This window comes from Esox lucius, chromosome 1 (genome assembly GCF_011004845.1).
Source record: "Esox lucius isolate fEsoLuc1 chromosome 1, fEsoLuc1.pri, whole genome shotgun sequence".
Classification (NCBI taxonomy): domain Eukaryota; kingdom Metazoa; phylum Chordata; class Actinopteri; order Esociformes; family Esocidae; genus Esox; species Esox lucius.
In genome coordinates this window covers 25,395,218-25,416,857 of record NC_047569.1, presented here as the reverse complement: position 1 = coordinate 25,416,857, position 21,640 = coordinate 25,395,218, and the positions used below count along the sequence as shown (strand labels likewise).

The following is a 21,640-nucleotide window of genomic DNA, read 5'->3' as shown; positions in this document are numbered from 1 at the left end:
CTAATAACTCCATGCCAACTAATTATTTGGAAGGCATGCCATAAATAAGACGTTCCTGTCATTACACAACAAATGTAAGCGCCCCGAGTATGCTAAATGCTAGTTTAACTTTGACTGGAGCTGAGTGCTATAGTCGGATTAAACCAAAAATGTTCTTTTTGGCAACAAACTCTCAATGTGGGTTTGGCGTTAACAGATGGATGGCCATATAGAAAAGACCCCAATCCCCACTGTTGGTGGAGGTTCCGTGGGGTTGTTTTTCCTCTAAAGCCCTGAGAACCTTGTTAGGGTACATGGCATCATGAACTCCATGAAATACCAGGACATTTTACATCAATCAATCAAATTTATTTATAAAGCCCTTTTTACAACGGCAGTTGTCACAAAGTGCTTTACAGAGAAACCCGGCCTTAAACCCCAAGGAGCAAACAACAGTAGTGTTGGATTTCAGTGGTGAGGAAAACTCCCTAAGAAGGCCGAATTTTAGGAAGAAACCTAGAGAGGACCCAGGATCAGAGGGGTGACCAGTCCTCTTCTGGCTGTACCGGGTGAGATATTAAGAGTCCAATTGGAATAATAAATACATTTCTCTGGGCTAAATCCAGAGTCTATTTGATTCTAGACTAGGTCAAAAGTATGACCGGATGGACAAGGACAGGGACAGCAACGGGTCCCCCAAACCAGGTACTCCACAGGTGTGGACCAGGACCTCATCTCCTCCTAAAATGTAAAACTGGAGGAGACTGAGAAAGGTTAGAAGTGCATTCCTCATATCCCCCAGCACAATAATATAGCAGCATAACACCTTGGAACTGAGACGGGGGGGTCCGGCGACACTGTGACCCTACCCGGGGGAGGCCCCGGACAGGGCCCAACAGGCAGGAAATCAATCCACCCACATTGCCAGGCATCAACTAAAGGGACACCCACCAACCGCAACCCCCCTGAATGAGGGCCGAGTATTGCCAGCAGCGTACAGCCCAATTGCACAAGTGCGCAACAGAGAGTCAACAACAAGCCAGTGACTCTTCCCCCGAAAGGCATTGGAGGGAGGGCATCCCAGTGGCGACGAGAGCCCACCTGGCAAGACAGCAAGGGTGGACAGTATCAAGCCTACTGGTCACCTTCACTCCCCCGGGCCAGGCTACACCTAATTATAAACCGTGCTGTAGAGATGAGTTTTTAGTAGACACTTGAAAGTTTGCACTGAGTTTGCATTTCTAACCTTAATTGGCAGATTCCACAGTAGTGGAGCTCTATGAGAAAAGGCCCTGGCGCCAGCTGTTTGTTTAGAAATTCTAGGTACAATTAAAAGGCCTGCATCTTGCGATCGTAGGTTACGTGTAGGTATGTATGGCTGGATCAATTCAGCAAGGTAAGTAGGAGCAAGTCCATGTATTGATTTATAGGTTAAGAGTAAAACCTTAAAATCAGCCCTAACCCTAACAGGCAGCCAGTCTAAGGACGCTAGGAGTAATGTGTTCAAATGTATTTGTTCTAGTTAGGATTCTAGCAGCCGTGTGCAGCACTAATTGAAGTTTATTTATTAATTTGTCTGGATAACCAGAGAGAAGAGCATTGCAGAATCTAGTCTAGAAGTAACAAAACCATGCAGCCGTCGAGGTTCACAGTGAGATCTGCTAACAACGCTATTTGTTTCTTGGGTCCTAAAACGAGCATTTCTGTTTTCCTTGAGTTTAAGAGCAAGAAATTCTCTGTCATCCACTTCCTAATATCTGAAACGCATGCTTCCAAACAAGCTAATTTAGGGGCTTCTCCATGCTTCATTGAAATATATAACTGTGTGTCTTCAGCGTAACCGTGAAAGTTTACATTGTGATTTCGGATTACATGTCAGAGGATATGCCATCCACACTAACAAACATATCTTTCAGATAAATAAGATTAAAACCAGGCTAGAACATGTCCACATAGACCAATATGGGTTTCCAGTCTCTCTAAGAGAAGGGAGTGATCAATAGTGTCAAAAGCAGCACTAAGATCAAGAAGCAACAGGACGGATGTGGAACCTTTGTCTGAGGCCATTAGAAGGTCATTTGTTACCTTCACAAGTGTAGTCTCAGTCAGAGTCAAAGTCATGTCAGCAACTCAGCTATGCTTTTTAGTTAATTGAATTGAAATCAGAATTTTTATAGAAATTGCATCCAAACGCCATCTGTCTGGAGCTGAGAAGAGGAAGAGGAAGAGGAAAATGTTTGAGGAAGAAAGACAAGCTCAAAGTAAAGGTATGTTCTTCTGACTTCTATAAATAATGCGTTATTTTTTGCTGTATTAGTTTTAATAAAAATATATGTAACAATACAATGATCGCAGACAGACAGACATGGAAAAATTGGGCCACATTCATCGTGTTAAGAATTATCTACCCATGCATTTTGTATAGATTTTTACCATCTGATGAAGTTGTAGTACGTTGCTTTCTTTTCCTTCATAAAACTGTAATGACAGTTTTTTACTCGAGTGGGGCCAATTTTCATGATCTTGCCTAGGGCCCCACAACCCCACGGGCCGGCACTGTGTTGGATAAAACCCATTGAGTCAATTATGGCTTCAAAGGCTTTTTGAAGAGGATCATTGGACTTTTCCATATGAATATTGAAATAGGCAAAAATTTGAATACTATCTGCCATGACCCCCTCCATGAACTGCCACCTTAACGTGGTGGAGGGGTTTGAGTACCCAAGTGACCCTAGGAGCTATGTTGTCTGGGGCTATATGCCCCTGGTAGGGTCTCCCAAGGCAAACAGGTCCTAGGCGACGGGTTAGACTAAGAGCGGTTCAAAACCCCTTAATGATGAGAAACATTTTGAGGTCCGTGACGTCGCCCGGTATGGAGCAGCCAGGGCCCCACCCTGGAGCCAGGCCCGGAGTTGGGGCTCGTACACGAGCGCCTGTCGGCCGGGCCTTTCCCCATGGGGCCCGGCCGGGCTCAGCCTGAAGGAGCAACGTAGGGCCGCCTTCCCGCGGGCTCAGCACCCACAGGAGGGACCATAAGGGACCGGTCCCTGGACACGGAAACTAGCTCTAGGGACGTGGAACGTCATCTCGCTGGTGGGGAAGGAGCCTGAGATTGTGCATGAGGTTGAGAGGTTCCGACTAGAGGTAGTCGGGATCACCTCTACGCACGGCTTGGGCTCTGGAACCACACTCACCACTCTGGAGTTGCCCATGGTGAGAGGTGGCGGGCTCGTGTGGGTTTGCTTATAGCTCCCCAGCTCTGCCGCCATGTGTTGGAGTTCACCCCGGTGAACGAGAGGGTCGTTTCCCTGCACCTACGGGTTGGGGATAGGTCTCTCACTGTTGTTTGTGCCTATGGGACGAACGGCAGTGCAGAGTACCCAACCTTCTTGGAGTCTCTGGGAGGGGTGCTGGAAAGTGCTTCGACTGGGGACTCTATTGTTCTACTGGGGGACTTCAACGCCCACGTGGGCAATGACAGTGACACCTGGAGGGGCGTGATTGGGAGGCACGGCCCCCCTGATCTGAACCCGAGCGGTGTTCAATTATTGGATTTCTGTGCTAGTCACAGTATGTCCATAATGAACACCATGTTCAAGCATAAGGGTGTCCATCAGTGCACGTGGCACCAGGACACCCTAGGCCGCAGGTTGATGATCGACTTTGTTGTCATTTCATCTGACCTGCGACCGTATGTCTTGGACACTCGGGTGAAGAGAGGGGCATAGCCGTCAACTGATCACCACCTGGTGGTGAGTTGGATCTGATGGCGGGGGAGGAAGCTGGACAGACTCGGCAGGCCCAAGCGTACTGTAAGGGTCTGCTGGGAACGTCTGGCCGAGTCTCCTGTCAGAGAGATCTTTAACTCCCACCTCCGGCAGACCTTCGACTGGATGCCGAGGGAGGCTGGAGATATTGAGTCCGAGTGGGACCATGTTCTCCCCCGCCATTGTCGAAGCGGCCGCTCTGAGCTGTGGCTGTAAGGTCTCCGGTGCCTGTCGAGGCGGCATTTCCTGAACCCGATGGTGGACACCAGAAGTAAGGGATGCCGTCAAGCTGAAGAAGGAGTCCTATCAGGCCTGGTTGGCTTGTGGGAATCCTGAGGCAGCTGACGGGTACCGGCAGGCCAAGCGGACTGCAGCCCGAGTGGTTGTGGAGGCAAAAACTCGGGCCTGGGAGGAGTTCGGTGAGGCCATGGAGAAGGACTATCGGCTGGCCTCGAAGAGATTCTGGCAAACCATCCGGCGCCTCAGGAGAGGGAAACAGTGCCCTACCAACGCTGTTTACAGTAGAGGTGGGCAGCTGTTGACCTCAACTGAGGATGTCGTCGGGCGGTGGAAGGAATACTTCGAGGATCTCCTCAATCCCGCTGTCACTTCTTCCATTGAGGAAGCAGAGGATGAGGGCTCAGAGGTGGACTCGTCCATCACCCGGGCTGAAGTCACTGAGGTGGTCAAGAAACTCCTCGGTGGCAAGGCACCGGGGGTGGATGAGATCCGCCCTGAGTACCTCAAGTCTCTGGATGTTGTGGGGCTGTCTTGGTTGACACGCCTGTGCAACATCGCGTGGCGGTCGGGGACAGTGCCTCTGGGATGGCAGACCGGGGTGGTGGTCCCTCTTTTTTAGAAGGGGGACCGGAGGGTGTGGGATCACACTTCTCAGCCTCCCCGGGAAAGTCTATGCCAGGGTTCTGGAGAGGAGAATACGGCCGATAGTAGAACCTCGGATTCAGGAGGAACAGTGTGGTTTTCGTCCGGGCCGTGGAACACTGGACCAGCTCTATACCCTCTACGGGGTGTTGGAGGGTTCATGGGAGTTTGCCCAACCAATCCACATGTGTTTTGTGGATTTGGAGAAGGCATTCGACTGTGTCCCTCGCGGCATCTTGTGGAGGGTGCTTGGGGAATATGGGGTCCCGGGTCCTTTGCTAAGGGCTGTCAGGTCCCTGTACAACCGAAGCAGGAGCTTGGTCCGCATTGCCGGCAGTAAGTCAGACTTGTTCCCAGTGCATGTTGGACTCCGGCAGGGCTGCCCTTTGTCACCGGTTCTGTTCGTAATTTTTATGGACAGAATTTCTAGGTGCAGCCAGGGGCCGGAGGGTGTCAGGTTTGGGGACCACACAATTTCGTCTCTGCTCTTTGCAGATGATGTTGTCGTGTTGGCCCCTTCTAACCAGGACCTTCAGCATGCGCTGGGACGGTTTGCAGCCGAGTGTGAAGCGGTGGGGATGAAAATCAGTACCTCCAAATCCGAGGCCATGGTCCTCAGTCGGAAAAGGGTGGCTTGCCCACTTCAGGTTGGTGGAGAGTGCCTGCCTCAAGTGGAGGAGTTTAAGTATCTAGGGGTCTTGTTCACGAGTGAGGGAAGGATGGAACGGGAGATTGACAGACGGATCGGTGCAGCTTCTGCAGTAATGCAGTCGATGTATCGGTCTGTCGTGGTGAAGAAAGAGCTGAGCCGCAAGGCGAAGCTCTCGATTTACCAGTCAATCTACGTTCCTACTCTCACCTATGGTCATGAGCTTTGGGTCATGACCGAAAGGACAAGATCCCGGATACAGGCGTCCGAAATGAGCTTTCTCCGCAGGGCGATCCCTTAGAGATAGGGTGAGAAGCTCGGTCACCCAGGAGGAGCTCAGAGTAGAGCCGCTGCTCCTCCACATCGAGAGGGGTCAGCTGAGGTGGCTTGGGCATCTTTTTCGGATGCCTCCGGAACGCCTTCCTGGGAAGGTGTTCCGGTCCCGTCCCACCGGGAGGAGACCCCGGGGAAGACCTAGGACACGCTGGAGGGACTATGTCTCCCGGCTGGCCTGGGAACGCCTCGGTGTCCCCCCGGAAGAGCTGGAGGAAGTGTCTGGGGAGAGGGAAGTCTGGGCATCCCTGCTTAGACTGCTGCCCCCGCGACCCGGCCCCGGATAAGCGGAAGAAGATGGTATGGTATGGTATGGTATGGATACTGTGAGGTATGTGTATCTGATTTTGCAGAGCTTTTGACAAAAGCCCCAAATGGGAACCTCGCCACTCCCTGCAATATTAACATAATGTTTGGTCACAAGAAAAATATTCTACTTGTGAGTTTACATATAAGAAGCTAGCGACAATAAGAGCAAGCCACAGCTTCTCCTTGCTTCACCTTCAAAATAATAGTCTCTAATATAAAGTAATAAAGATTTATATAAAACTTATATATATATAAAATTTAAATTATATGAAACATTTCGAATAGATAATGTTATGCGTAGGGGGTAAACACGTTACCGTCCTAGCTCCTATTATAGGTATTTGAATAGCTAGCCATAATAAGGATTTTTCCCATTATGAGTATTGAACTTACCGTACAGTGTCAGCTAGAGAATGTACAGATATAGAAGCTATAGTTCTTGACATGTAGAATCTACTTCTTCTGTATTGGTCTGTTCATTAGTTCCAGAAATCATAGTGAATGTAGACACCTCCCTAACAAAATAGTAATAATCCATTTGAAAATCGTTTATAGAAGACAAACAAAATGCACTTTTTAAAACAATTATTTTAATTGTTTTTAAACGACCACGTTGATCGTGCTCATGTAATGTTTTGCATTTTCTTCTTGAAATGTGTGGCCATTTTCATGAATATATGGGGATACATTTATTTTGAAGGCAAACAACCGGATACAAGAAATCCACTGTTGTGGCTTACTCCTATCTTGGCTAGTTTTTTACGTCTTGAGTTTAAAGTATACTTAGGCGCAGTCAGAGTGATGGTTTGCAGATAATTCCAATGAGTGCAAAGAAAACCACATTTATTTATATATTTTTAAACTAAGGTAAGGAGTGGCATAATGTTGTTAGCCAGCTAACGATATTATTAAACCGCGCTGCTAAATGTTGGAACGTTGCGGAAGTGTCAAGCATACACGGAAGTGTCAAGCTATAAACGTTTAAACTGAGTTTAAAAGGCTAGCCAATCAGCTGGCAAGTGTTAGCTTGTGTATAAACTATGTGTAAAAATAGTGAATGTTATTTGGAGGTTGAATGTGTAGCTAGTATTGTAATATTTTCATAGAAAATGTCCACCGTATGGTGTTAATGTCAGGCCATTTTTCCTTCGTGTTTATATTGTTCATAACGTGTTGGCTAGCTAACTAAACTAGCTATATTTTCATAACGATAAAAAAAAACAACTAGATGACTACTGTACTCCTTAAGTTAATGTAGTGTATTTTGCTAACCATATAAATAGAATGTACCTAACTCTAGTGCTAGCCAGCTATCATTTTTACCGAGCAAGCTAGCCAATACTGCCTGCAGTGCAACCACTTTGTACCTAGTAATTAACGACGAAATATGTAGCTTCAAACAAAAAGTCCAATGTACACTTTAAGGGTTGGCCATGGGTATAATCCTATAGTTTTAACAGTGTCGCTGTAATGTCGCTAAATTGTTAATTTGATATGATAGGTTTGTTTATACATTGAATGGTCTGGCAGATTGGCCATGGTAAGCGTTCATCAGGATTAAACGTACAGAAAGAAATACGATGAAGGCTTATATAACACCTGCCTCTGGCCAACTAGTATAATAATGAACAACAGCAGTTTCTATTTGCGATGTCCTTGATTATTAAAAACCTGAACATGGGCCTGGTGTAAATCTTAACAGGACACTTAATGCAACTGGGGGGTACCCCAGAGCTTGACATCTCACTGTTTTCAGGCCTGTGGGGGGTGTTTAAAAAGGTCAGTAAAGAGGCAGTAACAAGACCAGAATGGATTAAATGCCTGCATCACAAATGAAAGGGCAATGGTCAAGGTGGTGGTGTCTCTGAGCCAAATATCTTTTTTCAGAATTTTCTCTGAAGTTGCATCTCATAACACATACCAGTGTTGAGTGAAGATTCTTAATAGACAAATCTTCCAAAAGGGCCTTGACAAATTTTGGCCTTTAAAGTGTCTGTGCTGAGTCTGCCCACCAGAAATTATGCATTAATTCCTGTTTAAAGGAATAAATAACAGCAATCAAGTTGGATGTAGTCCTAAGTCTCACTAGATGTTTAAACTCTTATACCCAGCAGTATCCCTGCCAGCCATAAGGAATGACCCATCGCTCGGAACGTCGTGGAATTCATGTGGACCAGTCAGAGCTGCTGTGTACGAAGGGGTGTGGTTTCTATGGCAATGCGGCCTGGCATGGTCTCTGCTCCAAGTGCTGGCGGGAAGAGTACCAACGAGCTGGACACAAACAGATCCAGGAAGATCATGCACTAGCTGAGAGGTTTGTATGGTTATCTGTTGTATGTCATCTTTGTTTGAATGGTGTGTGCAACAATTGGGATTGCACCACTATAATAAAGATCCTGAAGAATAAATAAGGAGGAATTTATCATCTTTTGCTAGTGTTTGTTATAGGCAGACCACGGGCACATCGTATAAATGTGTCATTCTTAAGTCCTACACAGACATATGTGCCATAGCCAATCAGACCTACAGTAGGGCTATATGCAAATGTGCCATTTGTCATACAGCCATGTCAATCATAAAACTGTGTTTACAGGCAGAAGCAAATATAGATAATTAATTCAAAAACATTTGCTTTTATATTACTGTCTTAGTTTGATACTGCTAAAGTACTGCAAATGATGTTCCAATTTAGAGGCGGTGATGTATTTTATAAACAGCCTTGATTGTATACTGTAAAAATGCATGAAATAAACACACAAAAGAACAGGTTGGCTTACATTATTTTATTCTTTGTATGGTAATTATGCCTTTTTTATAGTTTTTTATAGTTTTTTTCTAACTCTGTGGACCAATGTCTTACTGACCATGAATTTCAGGCTCTAATGTAAAAAAAATTAATTGAAAGTAAGCTGCATTGAGCACCAGAAAAAGGCTTCTGTGGGCTACGTAATTTCAATAATTTTCTAGGTGAAAATTCTATACAGTTTGCTCTACTGTTTGTTTATAGGGCGACAAAAGCCTATTGGCCACTGTCTGAATCGGTAACTTGAAGTGCATACAGTCTTAATGTTCAGTGTAATTGCATGCTGGAAATTGAGAAGAATTTTCACAATTTTTAAAGTTTTCTCTGTGGAGTCCAGACATTGAGAAATTGTGTACCACAGTTACAGAATGTCAAAACAAGGCTTTAATTATATTTACAGTGGAGTACATTCATGAATGGAGCTGTGGTACACAGGTCTTTTTTTAACATGGTGTAGGGTTTGACCCAATCACAGTGCTTATTTTGACCTACCAATTCTAGCAATGTATCAGTTTTTTACAAGATCACCTTTTCAGAATGAAAAACCACCAGAATAAAGCAAAGATTTTCAGGGAGAATTAATTGCATAACTTTTGTTTTTATTTGTGTGTCTCTCAGATATAAGCACTGAATAACACCTACCTGATTATGTAGCATTGCAGAACAGTTGCTGTGAAACATCCTGTGAGGAACACTGACTAAATTACAAACGCAAACCCTATATAGTTTGGCTTTCCCCAGTGGTGCAGACTGTTTTGTCTGCCTTTAGTATTAATCAAATTATGGTTTGTGTCCCAGGTTACAAAGGGAGGAGGAGGCAGCTTATGCTAGCAGCCACCAGGGGGCAGCCCAGCCTCGGTCACTGCCCCAGCATGCCATTGCACCCTTCAGCAAGTTTGAAGAGAGGAAAACTAAGGAGAAGTCACGGAAAGTCAACACAGTGACAAAATTTTTTACTCCCTCAGCAAAGACACCGCCCAAAAAAGGTAGGCTCTATGTTTTCAGTTTTGCCCCTCTACCAGTTCATGAGGCTGAGCAGATATAAACAACCACACGCCTCTATGCTGGAATTTGACTTGCTGCATAACATATTCCACCCACTGAAAGGTGCCATGATAACGAGATTATCCGTGTTATTCACTTCCCCTGTCATATTATGGCTGATCGGTGCGTTTGGGCGTTGGTGCACAGATTAAATTTGACTCAGCATTTTGTATTTTAAATCAAATTTATGGGGGGTTACATCATTTCGGATTTAAACTTTATTTTGATCTAAACCCAAGTGGAAGGATGGTTAAATTGATGAGGATATTTGTGGAATTGTGAGTCATCACACTATTTATGGTTTTGCAGAAGTGAAACCCCTAAAAATGCAGCAGATTTACTGTAGGATTGAGGTGCGTTGGCCCATGATGTGAATCTACTTTCTTGATGATCCAGATTATGGGCTAAATTCACGGCTAAAATCAAATGAATAACCAGCTAATTTGAGCAGCAATGCTGGATTTGTGACTGGACTATTTTGTTTTGGAGATGGAAAGTAGGAATACATTCATCAGACTAATATGTTTAATGAAATTGTTTTAGTATCATATTGGTAACTTGTAGAAGTGCATTTTTCCACATTCTCAACATGGCTGTCTTGAACTACAGTGCTAAAAGAGTTGTTTATCATGGCCAGAATTGTTAATATATAGCCGTTGTTGTGCTATATATTAGTGGAAAATGTAAATATTTTAAAAAACATGTACATTTTCAAGTTACATCCATAACTCTGACAATTTTTGGGGAGGTATACACTCCCCCCAAGCTGTACTAGACGCAGACATCAAACACAGGTTGTGCTGTCTTTCAACAGATTGCCTTTCTATGAAAAATAATGGGTTTCTTCAAAAAGTACTGACTGCCAACTATTATCTATCATTTAATATAAAACATGCAGAAGGTGCAAGCTCAAATGCGACTTTTCAAACTTTCACTATGGCAACTATTTTGAGAATAAACATTAGCAATGAGTAAATCACAGAAGATTTTATCTTATAAGAACCATTTCACTTTTGAGTTTAGGCAGAAATGCTTTGATCCTTTTATGGACCATATACAACCATTCAAGACTATACCATTTATAATCAGTAATATGTAACTCCCAGACTCTGTCCCTGGCGAGGGCCAGTCAACCCCCAGCCCCTCTTCAAGCCGCCAGCCTGTAGAGACTGACCGCACTACACAAGAATTCATCAACTTTCTGAAGACCCTGAAACCTGGCAGAGAGATCTTCAAACAGTGCCGGGCCTTTACAGAGAGCATGGCCTACAAGAGGGTGAGCACTAACCAGCAATCGCTCTGGTGCCTTCAGAACGTAAAGAGCCTTGTGTCATCGGTGTTTCCTCTTTTCATTTACCCGTCATTTTTACTTCCCCATTGTAGAACTGGAAGATGACAATAACATGCACTCAGGTTACTCAAGAGCATTTACTAAGCAATGAAATTAATTAAAATGTCCATCAGGACTTTAAAGCTAACAGTCACCCTGTTCTACAGGACCTGTCTGCTGAGGAGCAATCTGAGTACGTACAGGACTTCTACCAGAATCTGTCGGACCGCTTGCATTCACACTTTAAAGGTACAGTACACCGCTACCTTTTTCACTATGACATTGAAGATCTCTTAAAGTGGGGGTTTGATCATGGTGAAGTTATTGCTGACAATAGAGAGGAAGGAACTCTCCCACGCTTTCAGCAAGCTCTATACGGCTAAGCTTTGAAGAACTACCATTTCCCACTTGTTTTCACGTTGACCCCAGGGTCTCCGGAGCGTGTAGAGAGTGTGATGGATGAGGTGGAGCGCTACATGATGACGCGACTCTACGAGGAGGTTTTCTGTCCAGAGACCACAGACGATGAGAAGAAAGACCTGGCTGTTCAGAAGAGAATCAGGTAAAGCTGTAGGAACAGAGAAGGTACTGACTTCGAGGACTGACGCTGCTGTATTCCTGAGCCCCTTCCTGCTGTTGACTAAAATGTATTTGTGTGTGTGTGTGTGTGTGTGTGTGTGTCCCAGAGCCTTGCATTGGGTCACCATAGAGATGCTGTGTGTCCCAGTAGATGAGGAGATTCCTGAGGTGTCTGATAATGTGGTCAAAGCCATTACAGGTAAGACTCCCCCTGCGTTCCTTCCATGTTTTTACAGACACAGGGTGTGTCACATGGCATTAGTCCAACCCCCCTCCTCCACCCTGTGCCCCCGTAGATGTGATAGAGATGGACTCGAAGCGCGTCCCCAGGGACAAGCTGTCCTGCGTCACGCGCTGCAGTAAACACATCTTTAACGCCATCAAGACCACTAAGAAGGAGGCAGCATCTGCGGATGACTTCCTGCCCACGCTGATCTACATCGTCCTGAAGGCCAACCCTCCACGCCTGCAGTCCAACATCCAGTACATCACCCGCTTCTGCAACCCCAGCCGCCTCATGAGCGGAGAGGATGGGTACTACTTCACCAACCTGGTGAGGTGTGTGTGTGGTGTGTGTGTGTGTGTGTGTGTGTGTGTGTGTGTGTGTATCTGTGTGGGTTGGAATCCAGCCTACTGTACTTTGACTTAATCTCCCCTTATCGTCTCCATCCTTCTGAATCTGTGTCAAAGGAGTTAGACTGCCCGCTCCTTTAAAATGATCTGTATAATTTGTAAGGCCCTAACCTCTCTGTCCCTCTGCAGTGTTGTGCAGTGGCCTTCATAGAGAAGCTGGATGGCCAGTCCCTGAACCTGAGCACTGAAGAATTTGAGCTCTACATGTCAGGCCAGGTGTCCCCCCAGCGGTGCCAGACTGCCCCCTCCCCCGCAGAAAGTGGTGCCCTCAGCCAGATGAACGAGCGTCTGGACCTGCTGACGGGACTGGGGGTGAGGCAGGAACGCCTCATGGAGGGGGCTCGACGCCTGGAGAGTGACCTGATTGACTGGAGGGACGGGGTGCAGGGTGTGTTAGAAAGGTTCCCCCTGGAGACACACCCAGCTGCCTCCTCCATGGCTTCCTCCTCTGCTATAGATGCTGAAAATGTGGAGAATGACCTTCTGCCGCCTCCTCTCCAGCCCCAGTTGTTCGCTGGATGACTCCCAACCCCTAACACTCACCCTCTGGACTAGTTAGTCTTTCTCTCCATCCTTGAAAGGGGTTCTTATGAACATATAGGTTCCCAGTATTGGAGCCAAGAACCTCTCCCTATTGTATGCACACTTAAAATGGATGCAGTCACTTGTATCCCAGTAATCTTAAATAGCGTCCTTTGTCAGTCTGTCTTTGGGAACCAGTTAAGACCAATATTATTAATGGTCATGGAGGAAAGAAGGAAACATTTTAATGCTATTGGGACAGCCTCCTTAATCCCCCTTGTTGCCTAACCCCCCCATTACTTTTTAAAGCTTTTTGGACCGAAACTCGAGTGAGAGGGATCAGTTGGGATTGCGTATTAGTATAGTGTTTCCCCTAGGGTCGTTTTCAGCACTGTGGGCAGAGTGGGGAATGGCACAGTCTTAGAGCCACAGTATTGGGCTGCAGACACAAATGTAGCTGTTCTTAAGCAAAATTCTTGCAATTCTAAATATTCACATGGGTTGGACAGAAGCCCCTGCTGCTAAATGAATAAGCGATATCTCTCAAACCTCTTCCTGGGAACCCACATCCTTTCCATGTATTACATGTATTCCAGAGCTAGCACACCTAAATCAGCTTGTCAAATAATTATCAAGCCCTTGACTACTTAATTCAGGTGTGCTAGTTCAGGGCTACAACACAACTGTAAGATGTCAGTTTCCCCTGGAGAGGTATAAGAACCATTGATATAGGGGAAACATTAATGTACCGTGTTTGCACGGCTTTATGCGCTTGTGCTCCTATTTATATAGAATTATCCAGAACCAAATTCCTATGAAAGGTGTCCATTAATATATGTTCTGTAAGTCTTTAGTTTAATATTCCTGCCAAACCTCTTTTGTCATACAATCAGTTTAGAGCAGTTATTTAACATGTCATTTGTGCAGAACTTAATTCTTCAGGATGCAATACAGTTAATATTTACATTAGTCTTGATTTTAAATCATACAAGTCTTTGTGAAATGTGAATGAATTATTAATTAACATTAATAACTTTATTTTTTGTATTTTCATTCAGACTTGCTACAGTCTTAGAGTTAACAATGATGTACTGTACCTTATTCCAATGGGTACATTCTTGCATATCAATGCTTAAATTTTATTTATTTTTTACATAAGAAAGCACTTCAAAGCATAGATGATTACATCCCTTTTACTGTTGTCTTCATATGAGTTTGACTTAAAACCGCTGCTTGGTCAGGGAAAGAAAGACTGCAGTTTCTCAGTTGCCATATTTACAATGTTTTTTCTGTATCTAAGAATAGCATTTAGTAAATATATTATTTTATAGTGGAGTATTGCATTTTTTACAATGTTCCATGTCAGTTTAACCATTCAGGGTGGATCGATTAGCGTTGTTAGATGAATATTATTTTTAATGCAACAAAAAAGTCAAATGTATTGCTGCCTATATATTTTCTATTTAACCAATAATATTCATATTGTTGACTGTTATTGCATTTGTAAATATCAGCTCATTATAGTAGTTCCAAACCCTGGGTGCCAAAGTCCATTTGGTCCTATATAAACACTAGCTGAATTAGTTACCATTGGACAACACACACCACTGATCAGGTTTTTTTTTTTAGAAGGCATTATAAAATGGAAAAATAGGATCTGTACAACCCTGTAAGTTTGTTTTCGTCTGTTTCAAAAAGTCATACTGTTTGTATTTAAATGTAACTTATTGAGACAGTGTTGTTTTATATTGTCCTAGTGTTTGTTGTCTTGATGAATAAAAAAAACCTGTCATCAACTTGTCATCACTGTCATACTTTATTATGATTATAAAAGTAGAAATACAACCGAAGCAAGCAAAACTGTGTGCAATATTTATGGTATATTGATCAGAGTAAAATGTGTTACTTGCTGGACTGTTCAATTTATTGATGATGGATTATGAAATAAAATATTTTATCTTCTTAGAAGAATGAATTGGCAATTTAATAAAAGTTGACAAATTTGACAAATGATGAAATATTGAAACCAAAAAGTTTAGCAAATGATCAATTGTAACTGGATAGTTATCTTGAAGATGATTACATTGATTTCCCAGATGTACTGTTAAAGAGCTGACTGTTTCTATGGGCCTCAGCATCAATTAGTAGAACTTGACCTGTTTGGGTTAAAAGGTGATCTTATGCCAGTGAACTGCTGCATCTCTATCTGTAAATCTCTAGCTCATAGGTCTTCAACCCTCTCATGGGGACCCCCCAGCCATCTCTCTGAAATAGCTCAACTGATTCAACAGGTAAGGGCATGTTAATTAGTTAAAAAGTTGATTCAGGTGTGCTAGCTCTGGAATACATTTAATAGACGGAATGGCTGGTACCCAGGATTGGGTTGAAGATCTATGCTCTAACTTTCTTGGAACATTTCGCAAATGCTTACAGTATCCTCCCAGGGCTGTGGTAATCCCCTCACACTTAAAAAAGGAACTTGCACCGGAAGTTTCCTAAGGATTACACAAAGAACATTATGCAATGAAGGGAATCAAATATTTATTTCACAGAAATGAGGGTTGATATTTTTTGCAGTCTTAACACATTTGAATTTCCCCTTTCAATATATAAAGACTTTTCCCTTTCAGCAGGATAAATGGAACCCTCATCATGAAGTTGTTTTTAAGTCTTCTTGGTGAGTTCTTTTCATTCCACTTAAAAACATTACGGACCATTTTTAATGTGTATATAATATAATAGATTTATTCAGCAGTTTTAAATGACTAATGGTATGTTATTGTTTCAGTGGTTTCAACACTATCTCAATGGGTTTTGACTCTGGGTATGTAATAACATCATTATTGCACCCTGAAATTAAAATGCTTTTCTGCAAACCACTCTTGAGTCATGATTGTGATATTAATTGTCTCTTTTAATAAGGTATATAGTGCTAAACATTGTGTTTTCTAATGTTAGGCAAGCAAGTAAGCTTATGCTGATATATTATCTAGTATTAGCCTACTGAAAAGGACAGACCTATCTATTAACACATTTTCACAGTTCCCCCCACCAAAGATCCGCAGACAGCTGTGGCTGAGCTAGTCGAGGGGAAACCCTGGATCTTCTCAGGGGAGAACATCCGTCTCACATGCAGTATTCCTGGAGATTTGTCAGATTGGAGGCACCAGTGGTTCAGGGGTGATAAATTCATCCAGGAATCTAAGGATTTGGTCATATGGAAGGCTATGCCACAGCAGAGTGGGAAGTACTACTGCCAGGGCATAAGAAAAACATGGATATATCAACAACGCACCCCTCAAAGCCTGCCAGTAGAAATAAAGGTAGACGGTAAGAGGACCCTTCTGTTTTTGCTAACTGTGTTCAGTACCAGTCAAACTATTGGACTGACTTGAATGAATAACTGTGTGTAAACTTTTGACTGATGCTGTATGTATGAAAATAGTCAAATGAACAGAAACAAACTGCCACTAAGTTACTCCAGCTGCAAAGGTATCAAAAAGCCAGAGAAAGACCATGCCATCCAGTTAACTAAATAATCTGTAATGCTCTTTGCCCAGGTGGTTGGGCCATCCTGCGGGCGCCTTCCCTGCCAATGCTGGTTGGAGAGACAATGACACTGTCTTGCGATGTTCGTGACAACCCTAGACTGACAGAGGTCATACTCTACCACAACGGGGTGGAGATTCAGAGGCAGTCAGACCCAAAGCTGCGTGTTACCAACCTTACCCTGAGGCACCCGGGGTCCTATTGGTGCAGAGCAACCTGGCATAAGCAGATGGCAACCCACTCTGTGATCTCATTGGCTACTACAGTGTCTGTCCTAGGTGAGTAATATTATGGGTTTTGTGTTTTCACATTTAAATAGGCTCTGGGATCAGATTTCAGAGGATATTTGTCCTCAACCTAATAAGTATCTGATGATCAGTTTCAACGCCCTGCATTCTCCACTCCTGCAGATATTCTGACAGAGCCCTTTTTAGAGATTGTGCCCCAAGACCCTCTGATCCCTAAGGAACATATGCTCCTGGTGTGTCACGTTCAGCTGAATGCCCGCGAAAAGGATCTGATGATCAACTACAACTTTTACCAGGATGGGCTGAAGCTTGGACCAGCCTCCTCCAATGATAGATTTCCAGTACTAAGGGCCTCAGGCCTGTACTCGTGCACAGCCAGCGTTCCTATTTTGGAGCTGAAGAGAGAAAGTGAGCCTGTCGCTTATAAGCGAGTGAACTGATAAATGCTTTTGATGAATATTAAGGAAGAGTAAAATTTAACTGATGGCTCAGAATCACAGTTCTTTGTCAAGCACAGGTCTCCGTTTCACTCTATAAAGACCTCCACAGATCCACACACCACCCCTATGCAGTCAACTGAACTCACATCCATTTCTCGTTGATAAAAGACCCTGAGCTCACAACAGTCCTTTGATGGCCTGCTCAGCCTCCATCCCAACCGAACCAATGATAGTTTTGAACAATACCAGAGCCATCAGTCAGTTTCAGGATTATATGTGACTATCTTACTTCCATCCCCAGTCCGTACCCTTTCATATGCCTCCGGAAGGGAATTGTATAAAATATCTAATGTTGTAAATGAATTACAAATTACTTAAATTTGCATTTCTAGTGACTGGTTGTTAAAGCAATGCTTTTGAGGCAAAATTGGACCCAGAAAATTGGTTACTAAATCACGTATGTGCTGATATGTGCCCCATGTGATTAAAATCACACACTTTCAAACTTGGTATTACATGACTGAGGTATGATAATGTCTACTTCTAGGTTATACATATCTAAACAACATGTCACACATCCAGCCCAAAATGGGAGGTTTTATATTTGCGGTGTTAAGTCCTAGACTGCATCTTTAACTGAAACATTGTTTGTAAAGTTCTGAATTAAACAATTAAGTGTATTTGTATTGTCCCTTATAAGGTCAGTGGATATATCCAGTCAAGATAAAACATGAAGTTCATCATTTTATTTCAGATGTGTACAAACTTCCTTCAAAATGTCTCATAATAAAGCAATACAGTGTACTGAATCATTTAACCTTGCAACCCTGGGAAATCCTCTCATAATACATTCTAAATATTCAACTACCCCAGTATTTCTTGCATGTGTAACACATTTTTTGTTCCTGATTAGTAAGTGTTATTTCGTAATTGCTTATTTCTAAAAAGTATAGAAAATAGCTATTGTTCCCCACAAACCTTGATTTTGTGACCAGGACAGTGATATTTTGAAATTGACCTATTTCCAATGAGGAAACAAGGTGAATTTGTGTCTTTTCGTTCACATTAAGTAAGAAAAACATCTGAACCCAAATGAACATGTATTTTTACTAAAGAAATACAAAAATTACTTATTTTTTTTATTTAGAATTCAGTAGTTTTTTCGAGATTTACAGTTATAATGACAGTCATTTGAATCATGAATCAGCACCAAAATGTAGTATCCTATCATGTTCTCGTTATACTGTCCTTGGTAGCGGCCTTCAACCCATACGGAAATCTAGTATATAGCCATATGTGGCCATATACATTAATAGACTTAACATACATTTATCATATATGTAAATTACATATTTCTATCTGAAATATAAAACAGACAATTCTTGTATATTTGGACATATACAGTGAGGGAAAAAAGTATTTGATCCCCTGCTGATTTTGTATGTTTGCCCACTGACAAATAAATGATCAGTCTATCATTTTAATGGTAGGTTTATTTGAACAGTGAGAGACAGAATAACAACAAGAAATGTTATAAATTGATTAGCATTTTAATGAGTGAAATAAGTATCCCCTCTCAATCAGAAAGTTAATGAGCTGAGATTAGGAACACTAACCTCTTAAAGGGAGTGCTCCTAATCTCAGTTTGTTACCTGTATAAAAGGCACCTGTCCACAGAAGCAATCAATCAGATTCCAAACTCTCCACCATGGCCAAGACCAAAGAGCTGTCCAAGGATGTCAGGGACAAGATTGTAGACCTACACAAGGCTGGAATGGGCTACAAGACCATCGCCAATCAGCTTGGTGAGAAGGTGAAAACAGTTGGTGTGATTATTCGCAAATGGAAGAAACACAAAAGAACTGTCAAACTCCCTCAGTCTGGGGCTCCATACAAGATCTCACCTCGTGGAGTTGCAATGATCATGAGAACGGTGAGGAATCAGCCCAGAACTACAAAGGAGGATCTTGTCAATGATCTCAAGGCAGCTTGGACCATAGTCACCAAGAAAACTATTGGTAACACATTACGCTGTGAAGGACTGAAATCCTGCAGCGCCCGCAAAGTCCCCCTGCTCAAGAAAGCACATGTATAGGCCCTTTGGAAGTTTGCCAATGAACATCTGAATGATTCAGAGGAGAACTGGGTGAAAGTGTTGTGGTCAAATGAGACTAAAATCAAGCTCTTTGGCATCAACTCTACTCGCCGTGTTTGGAGGAGGAGGAATGCTGCCTATGACCCCAAGAACACCATCCCCACCGTAAAACATGGAGGTGGAAAAATTATGTTTTGGGGGTGTTTTTCTGCTAAGGGGACAGGACAACTTCACTGCATCAAAAGGACGATGGACGGGGCCATGTACCCTCAAATCTTGAGTGAAAACCTCCTTCCCTCATCCAGGGCATTGAAAATGGGTCGTGGATGGATATTGCCAACAAGGGTTTTGCCACCAAGTCATGTTTGCAGAGGGGTCAAATACTTATGGGTTGTGGATGGGTATTCCAGCATTGCAATGACCAAAACACACAGCTATGGCAACAAAGGTGTGGCTCAAGAAGAATCACATTTAGGTCCTGGAGTGGCCTAGCCAGTCTCCAGACCATTATCCCATAGAAGATCTGTGGAGGGAGCTGAACATTCAAGTTGCTAAACGTCAGCCTCGAAACTTGACTTGGAGAAGATCTGCAAAGAGGAGTGGGAGAAAATTGAAAATGGGTCATGGATGGGTATTCCAGCATGACAATGACCCAAAACACACAGTAAAGGCTACAAAGGAGTGGCTCAAGAAGCACATTAAGGTCCTGGATTGGCCTAGCCAGTCTCCAGACCTTACTCCCATAGAAAATCTGTGGAGGGAGCTGATGGTTTGAGATGCCAAACGTCAGCCTTGAAACCTTAATGACTTGGAGAAGATCTGCAAAGTGGAGTGGGACAAAATCCCTCCTGAGATGTGTGCAAACCTGGTGGCCAACTACAAGAAACGTGTGACCTCTGTGATTGCCAAAAAGGGTTTTGCCACCAAGTACTAAGTCAAGTTTTGCAGAGGGGTCGAATACTTTTTTCACTCTTTAAAATGTATTTTTCTGGATTTTTTTGGTTGTTGTCTCTCACAGTTCAAATAAACCTACCATTAAAATTATAGACTAATCAAACATATAAAATCAGCAGGGGATCAAATACTTTTTCCCCTCACTGTATGTATATACATCGATCAACCATAACATAACACCACTGACAGGTGAAGTGAATAACATCTCGTTATCATGTCACCTGTCAGTGGGTGAGATACATTAGACAGCAAGTGAACATTCTGTCCTCAAAGTTGATGTGTTAGAAGCAGGAAAAATGGGCATGCGTAAGGATCTGAGGGACTTTGACATGGGCCAAATTGTGATGGTCAGACAAATGAGTCAAAGCATCTCCAAAACTGCATACCCTTAATACTCATTAAGGGTATGCACTCTTATGCAACGAGGTTATTGTGGGTTTAAAAATGTTTCCCCCTCAAAGATTTCAGTTTGTTTTTCAATTGATTTGCTACCATTAAAGGTGGAAAAAGTTCTGATATGATTTATCTTTGTCTCGTTCTTTTACATCACAAGAACCTGGCATTTTAACAGGGGTGTGTAGACTTTTTATATCCACTGTAAGTTACATACATACAGTATATTGGCATATATAAAATTTCCGTATGGGAAAGTCAGTATATCCTGTTGGAAGCGCTCATCTGGCTCATCCGAGTATGCTCCTAAGTTCTTCTTGAATTTATCAAGATGAGCATCAAGGATATCGACTTTGAGGGACATCCTACAGCCCATTGTCCCATAGTTCTTCACCATAGTCTCAATCAGCTCCACATAGTTTGCCGCCTTGTGATTGCCCAAGAAGCCCTGAATCACTGAGACAAAGATATTCCAAGCCGCTTTCTTTTTACTGGTAAGCTTCTTGGGGAATTCATTTCACTCCAGGATCTTCTTTGTCTGTAATCCGACAATGACACCAGCTTTGACCTTTGTCTCAGACGGATTAGGGAAGAAGTTTTATAAGGTACTTCAAGGCCGCCAACTCCTTATCTAGAGCTCTGACAAATGGTTTCATTAGGCCCAATTTGATGTGCAGTGGTGGCATCAGCACCTTTCTGAGGTCCACCAGTGGCTCCCACCTGACATTGTACCTCCCCACAGAGAACTCGATCCGCTGTGGCCTGTCCTGCCTTTGGTAGTGCGCCTTGGTGTCCCTGCTCTCCCAAAGGCAACGATAGCAGGGAAACTTGGTATTTTGAAGTCTCCTGTGACCTCCCAACCACAAATAAAAAGGGTAATAGGTACATTTCAAAATATCACTGTCCTGGTGACAAACACAAAGTTTGTGGGCAATAATATAAATTTTCTATACTTTTGAGGCACAAGCCATTAGGAAATAACACTCACTAAACAGGCACAAAAAGTATGTATTTTTAGGGTGTCTATACTTTGTTGAGTCTGGTTGTTGTTGAAGTTTTGTGTTTTGAGTGTGGCAATGCAGATAAGGGATAATAAGGTATTTTATGGTCAATGTTTTCCAAACTATTGGT

General features: G+C 43.1%; 2 protein-coding genes across 3 annotated transcripts; both read left to right on the top strand.

Moving 5' to 3' along the window:
- The first annotated feature begins 6,649 nt into the window (after positions 1 to 6,649).
- On the top strand, positions 6,650 to 14,610 carry rabgef1l (RAB guanine nucleotide exchange factor (GEF) 1, like). 2 transcript variants are annotated; one of them, XM_010899041.3, is made up of 9 exons: positions 6,650 to 6,786; positions 8,034 to 8,233; positions 9,521 to 9,708; positions 10,873 to 11,042; positions 11,264 to 11,345; positions 11,526 to 11,658; positions 11,783 to 11,874; positions 11,972 to 12,228; positions 12,438 to 14,610. In XM_010899041.3, the coding sequence occupies exons 2-9, from the start codon at positions 8,055 to 8,057 to the stop codon at positions 12,828 to 12,830; spliced, it is 1,494 nt and encodes a 497-aa protein (XP_010897343.2). In that variant the 5' UTR covers positions 6,650 to 6,786; positions 8,034 to 8,054; the 3' UTR covers positions 12,831 to 14,610. The 2 variants fall into 2 exon arrangements, with proteins under 2 accessions (XP_010897343.2, XP_010897260.2); XM_010898958.3 differs by having other exon boundaries at positions 8,031 to 8,233.
- Positions 14,611 to 15,391: 781 nt separating this feature from the next.
- LOC105027167 (high affinity immunoglobulin gamma Fc receptor I) lies at positions 15,392 to 17,884 on the top strand. Its single transcript, XM_010899157.4, has 5 exons — positions 15,392 to 15,507; positions 15,619 to 15,654; positions 15,873 to 16,160; positions 16,391 to 16,657; positions 16,790 to 17,884. The coding sequence occupies exons 1-5, from the start codon at positions 15,483 to 15,485 to the stop codon at positions 17,065 to 17,067; spliced, it is 894 nt and encodes a 297-aa protein (XP_010897459.2). The 5' UTR covers positions 15,392 to 15,482; the 3' UTR covers positions 17,068 to 17,884.
- The last annotated feature ends 3,756 nt before the right edge of the window (positions 17,885 to 21,640 follow it).

Coding starts and splice junctions, on each gene's coding strand:
- rabgef1l (XM_010899041.3), top strand. CDS start 8,055: ATGACCCATCGCTCGGAACGTCGTGGAATTCATGTGGACCAGTCAGAG. Junction 8,234..9,520: donor GATCATGCACTAGCTGAGAG/GTTTGTATGGTT, acceptor TTTGTGTCCCAG/GTTACAAAGGGAGGAGGAGG. Junction 11,659..11,782: donor GCTGTTCAGAAGAGAATCAG/GTAAAGCTGTAG, acceptor TGTGTGTCCCAG/AGCCTTGCATTGGGTCACCA.
- LOC105027167 (XM_010899157.4), top strand. CDS start 15,483: ATGAAGTTGTTTTTAAGTCTTCTTG. Junction 15,508..15,618: donor GTTGTTTTTAAGTCTTCTTG/GTGAGTTCTTTT, acceptor TTATTGTTTCAG/TGGTTTCAACACTATCTCAA. Junction 15,655..15,872: donor TCAATGGGTTTTGACTCTGG/GTATGTAATAAC, acceptor ACATTTTCACAG/TTCCCCCCACCAAAGATCCG.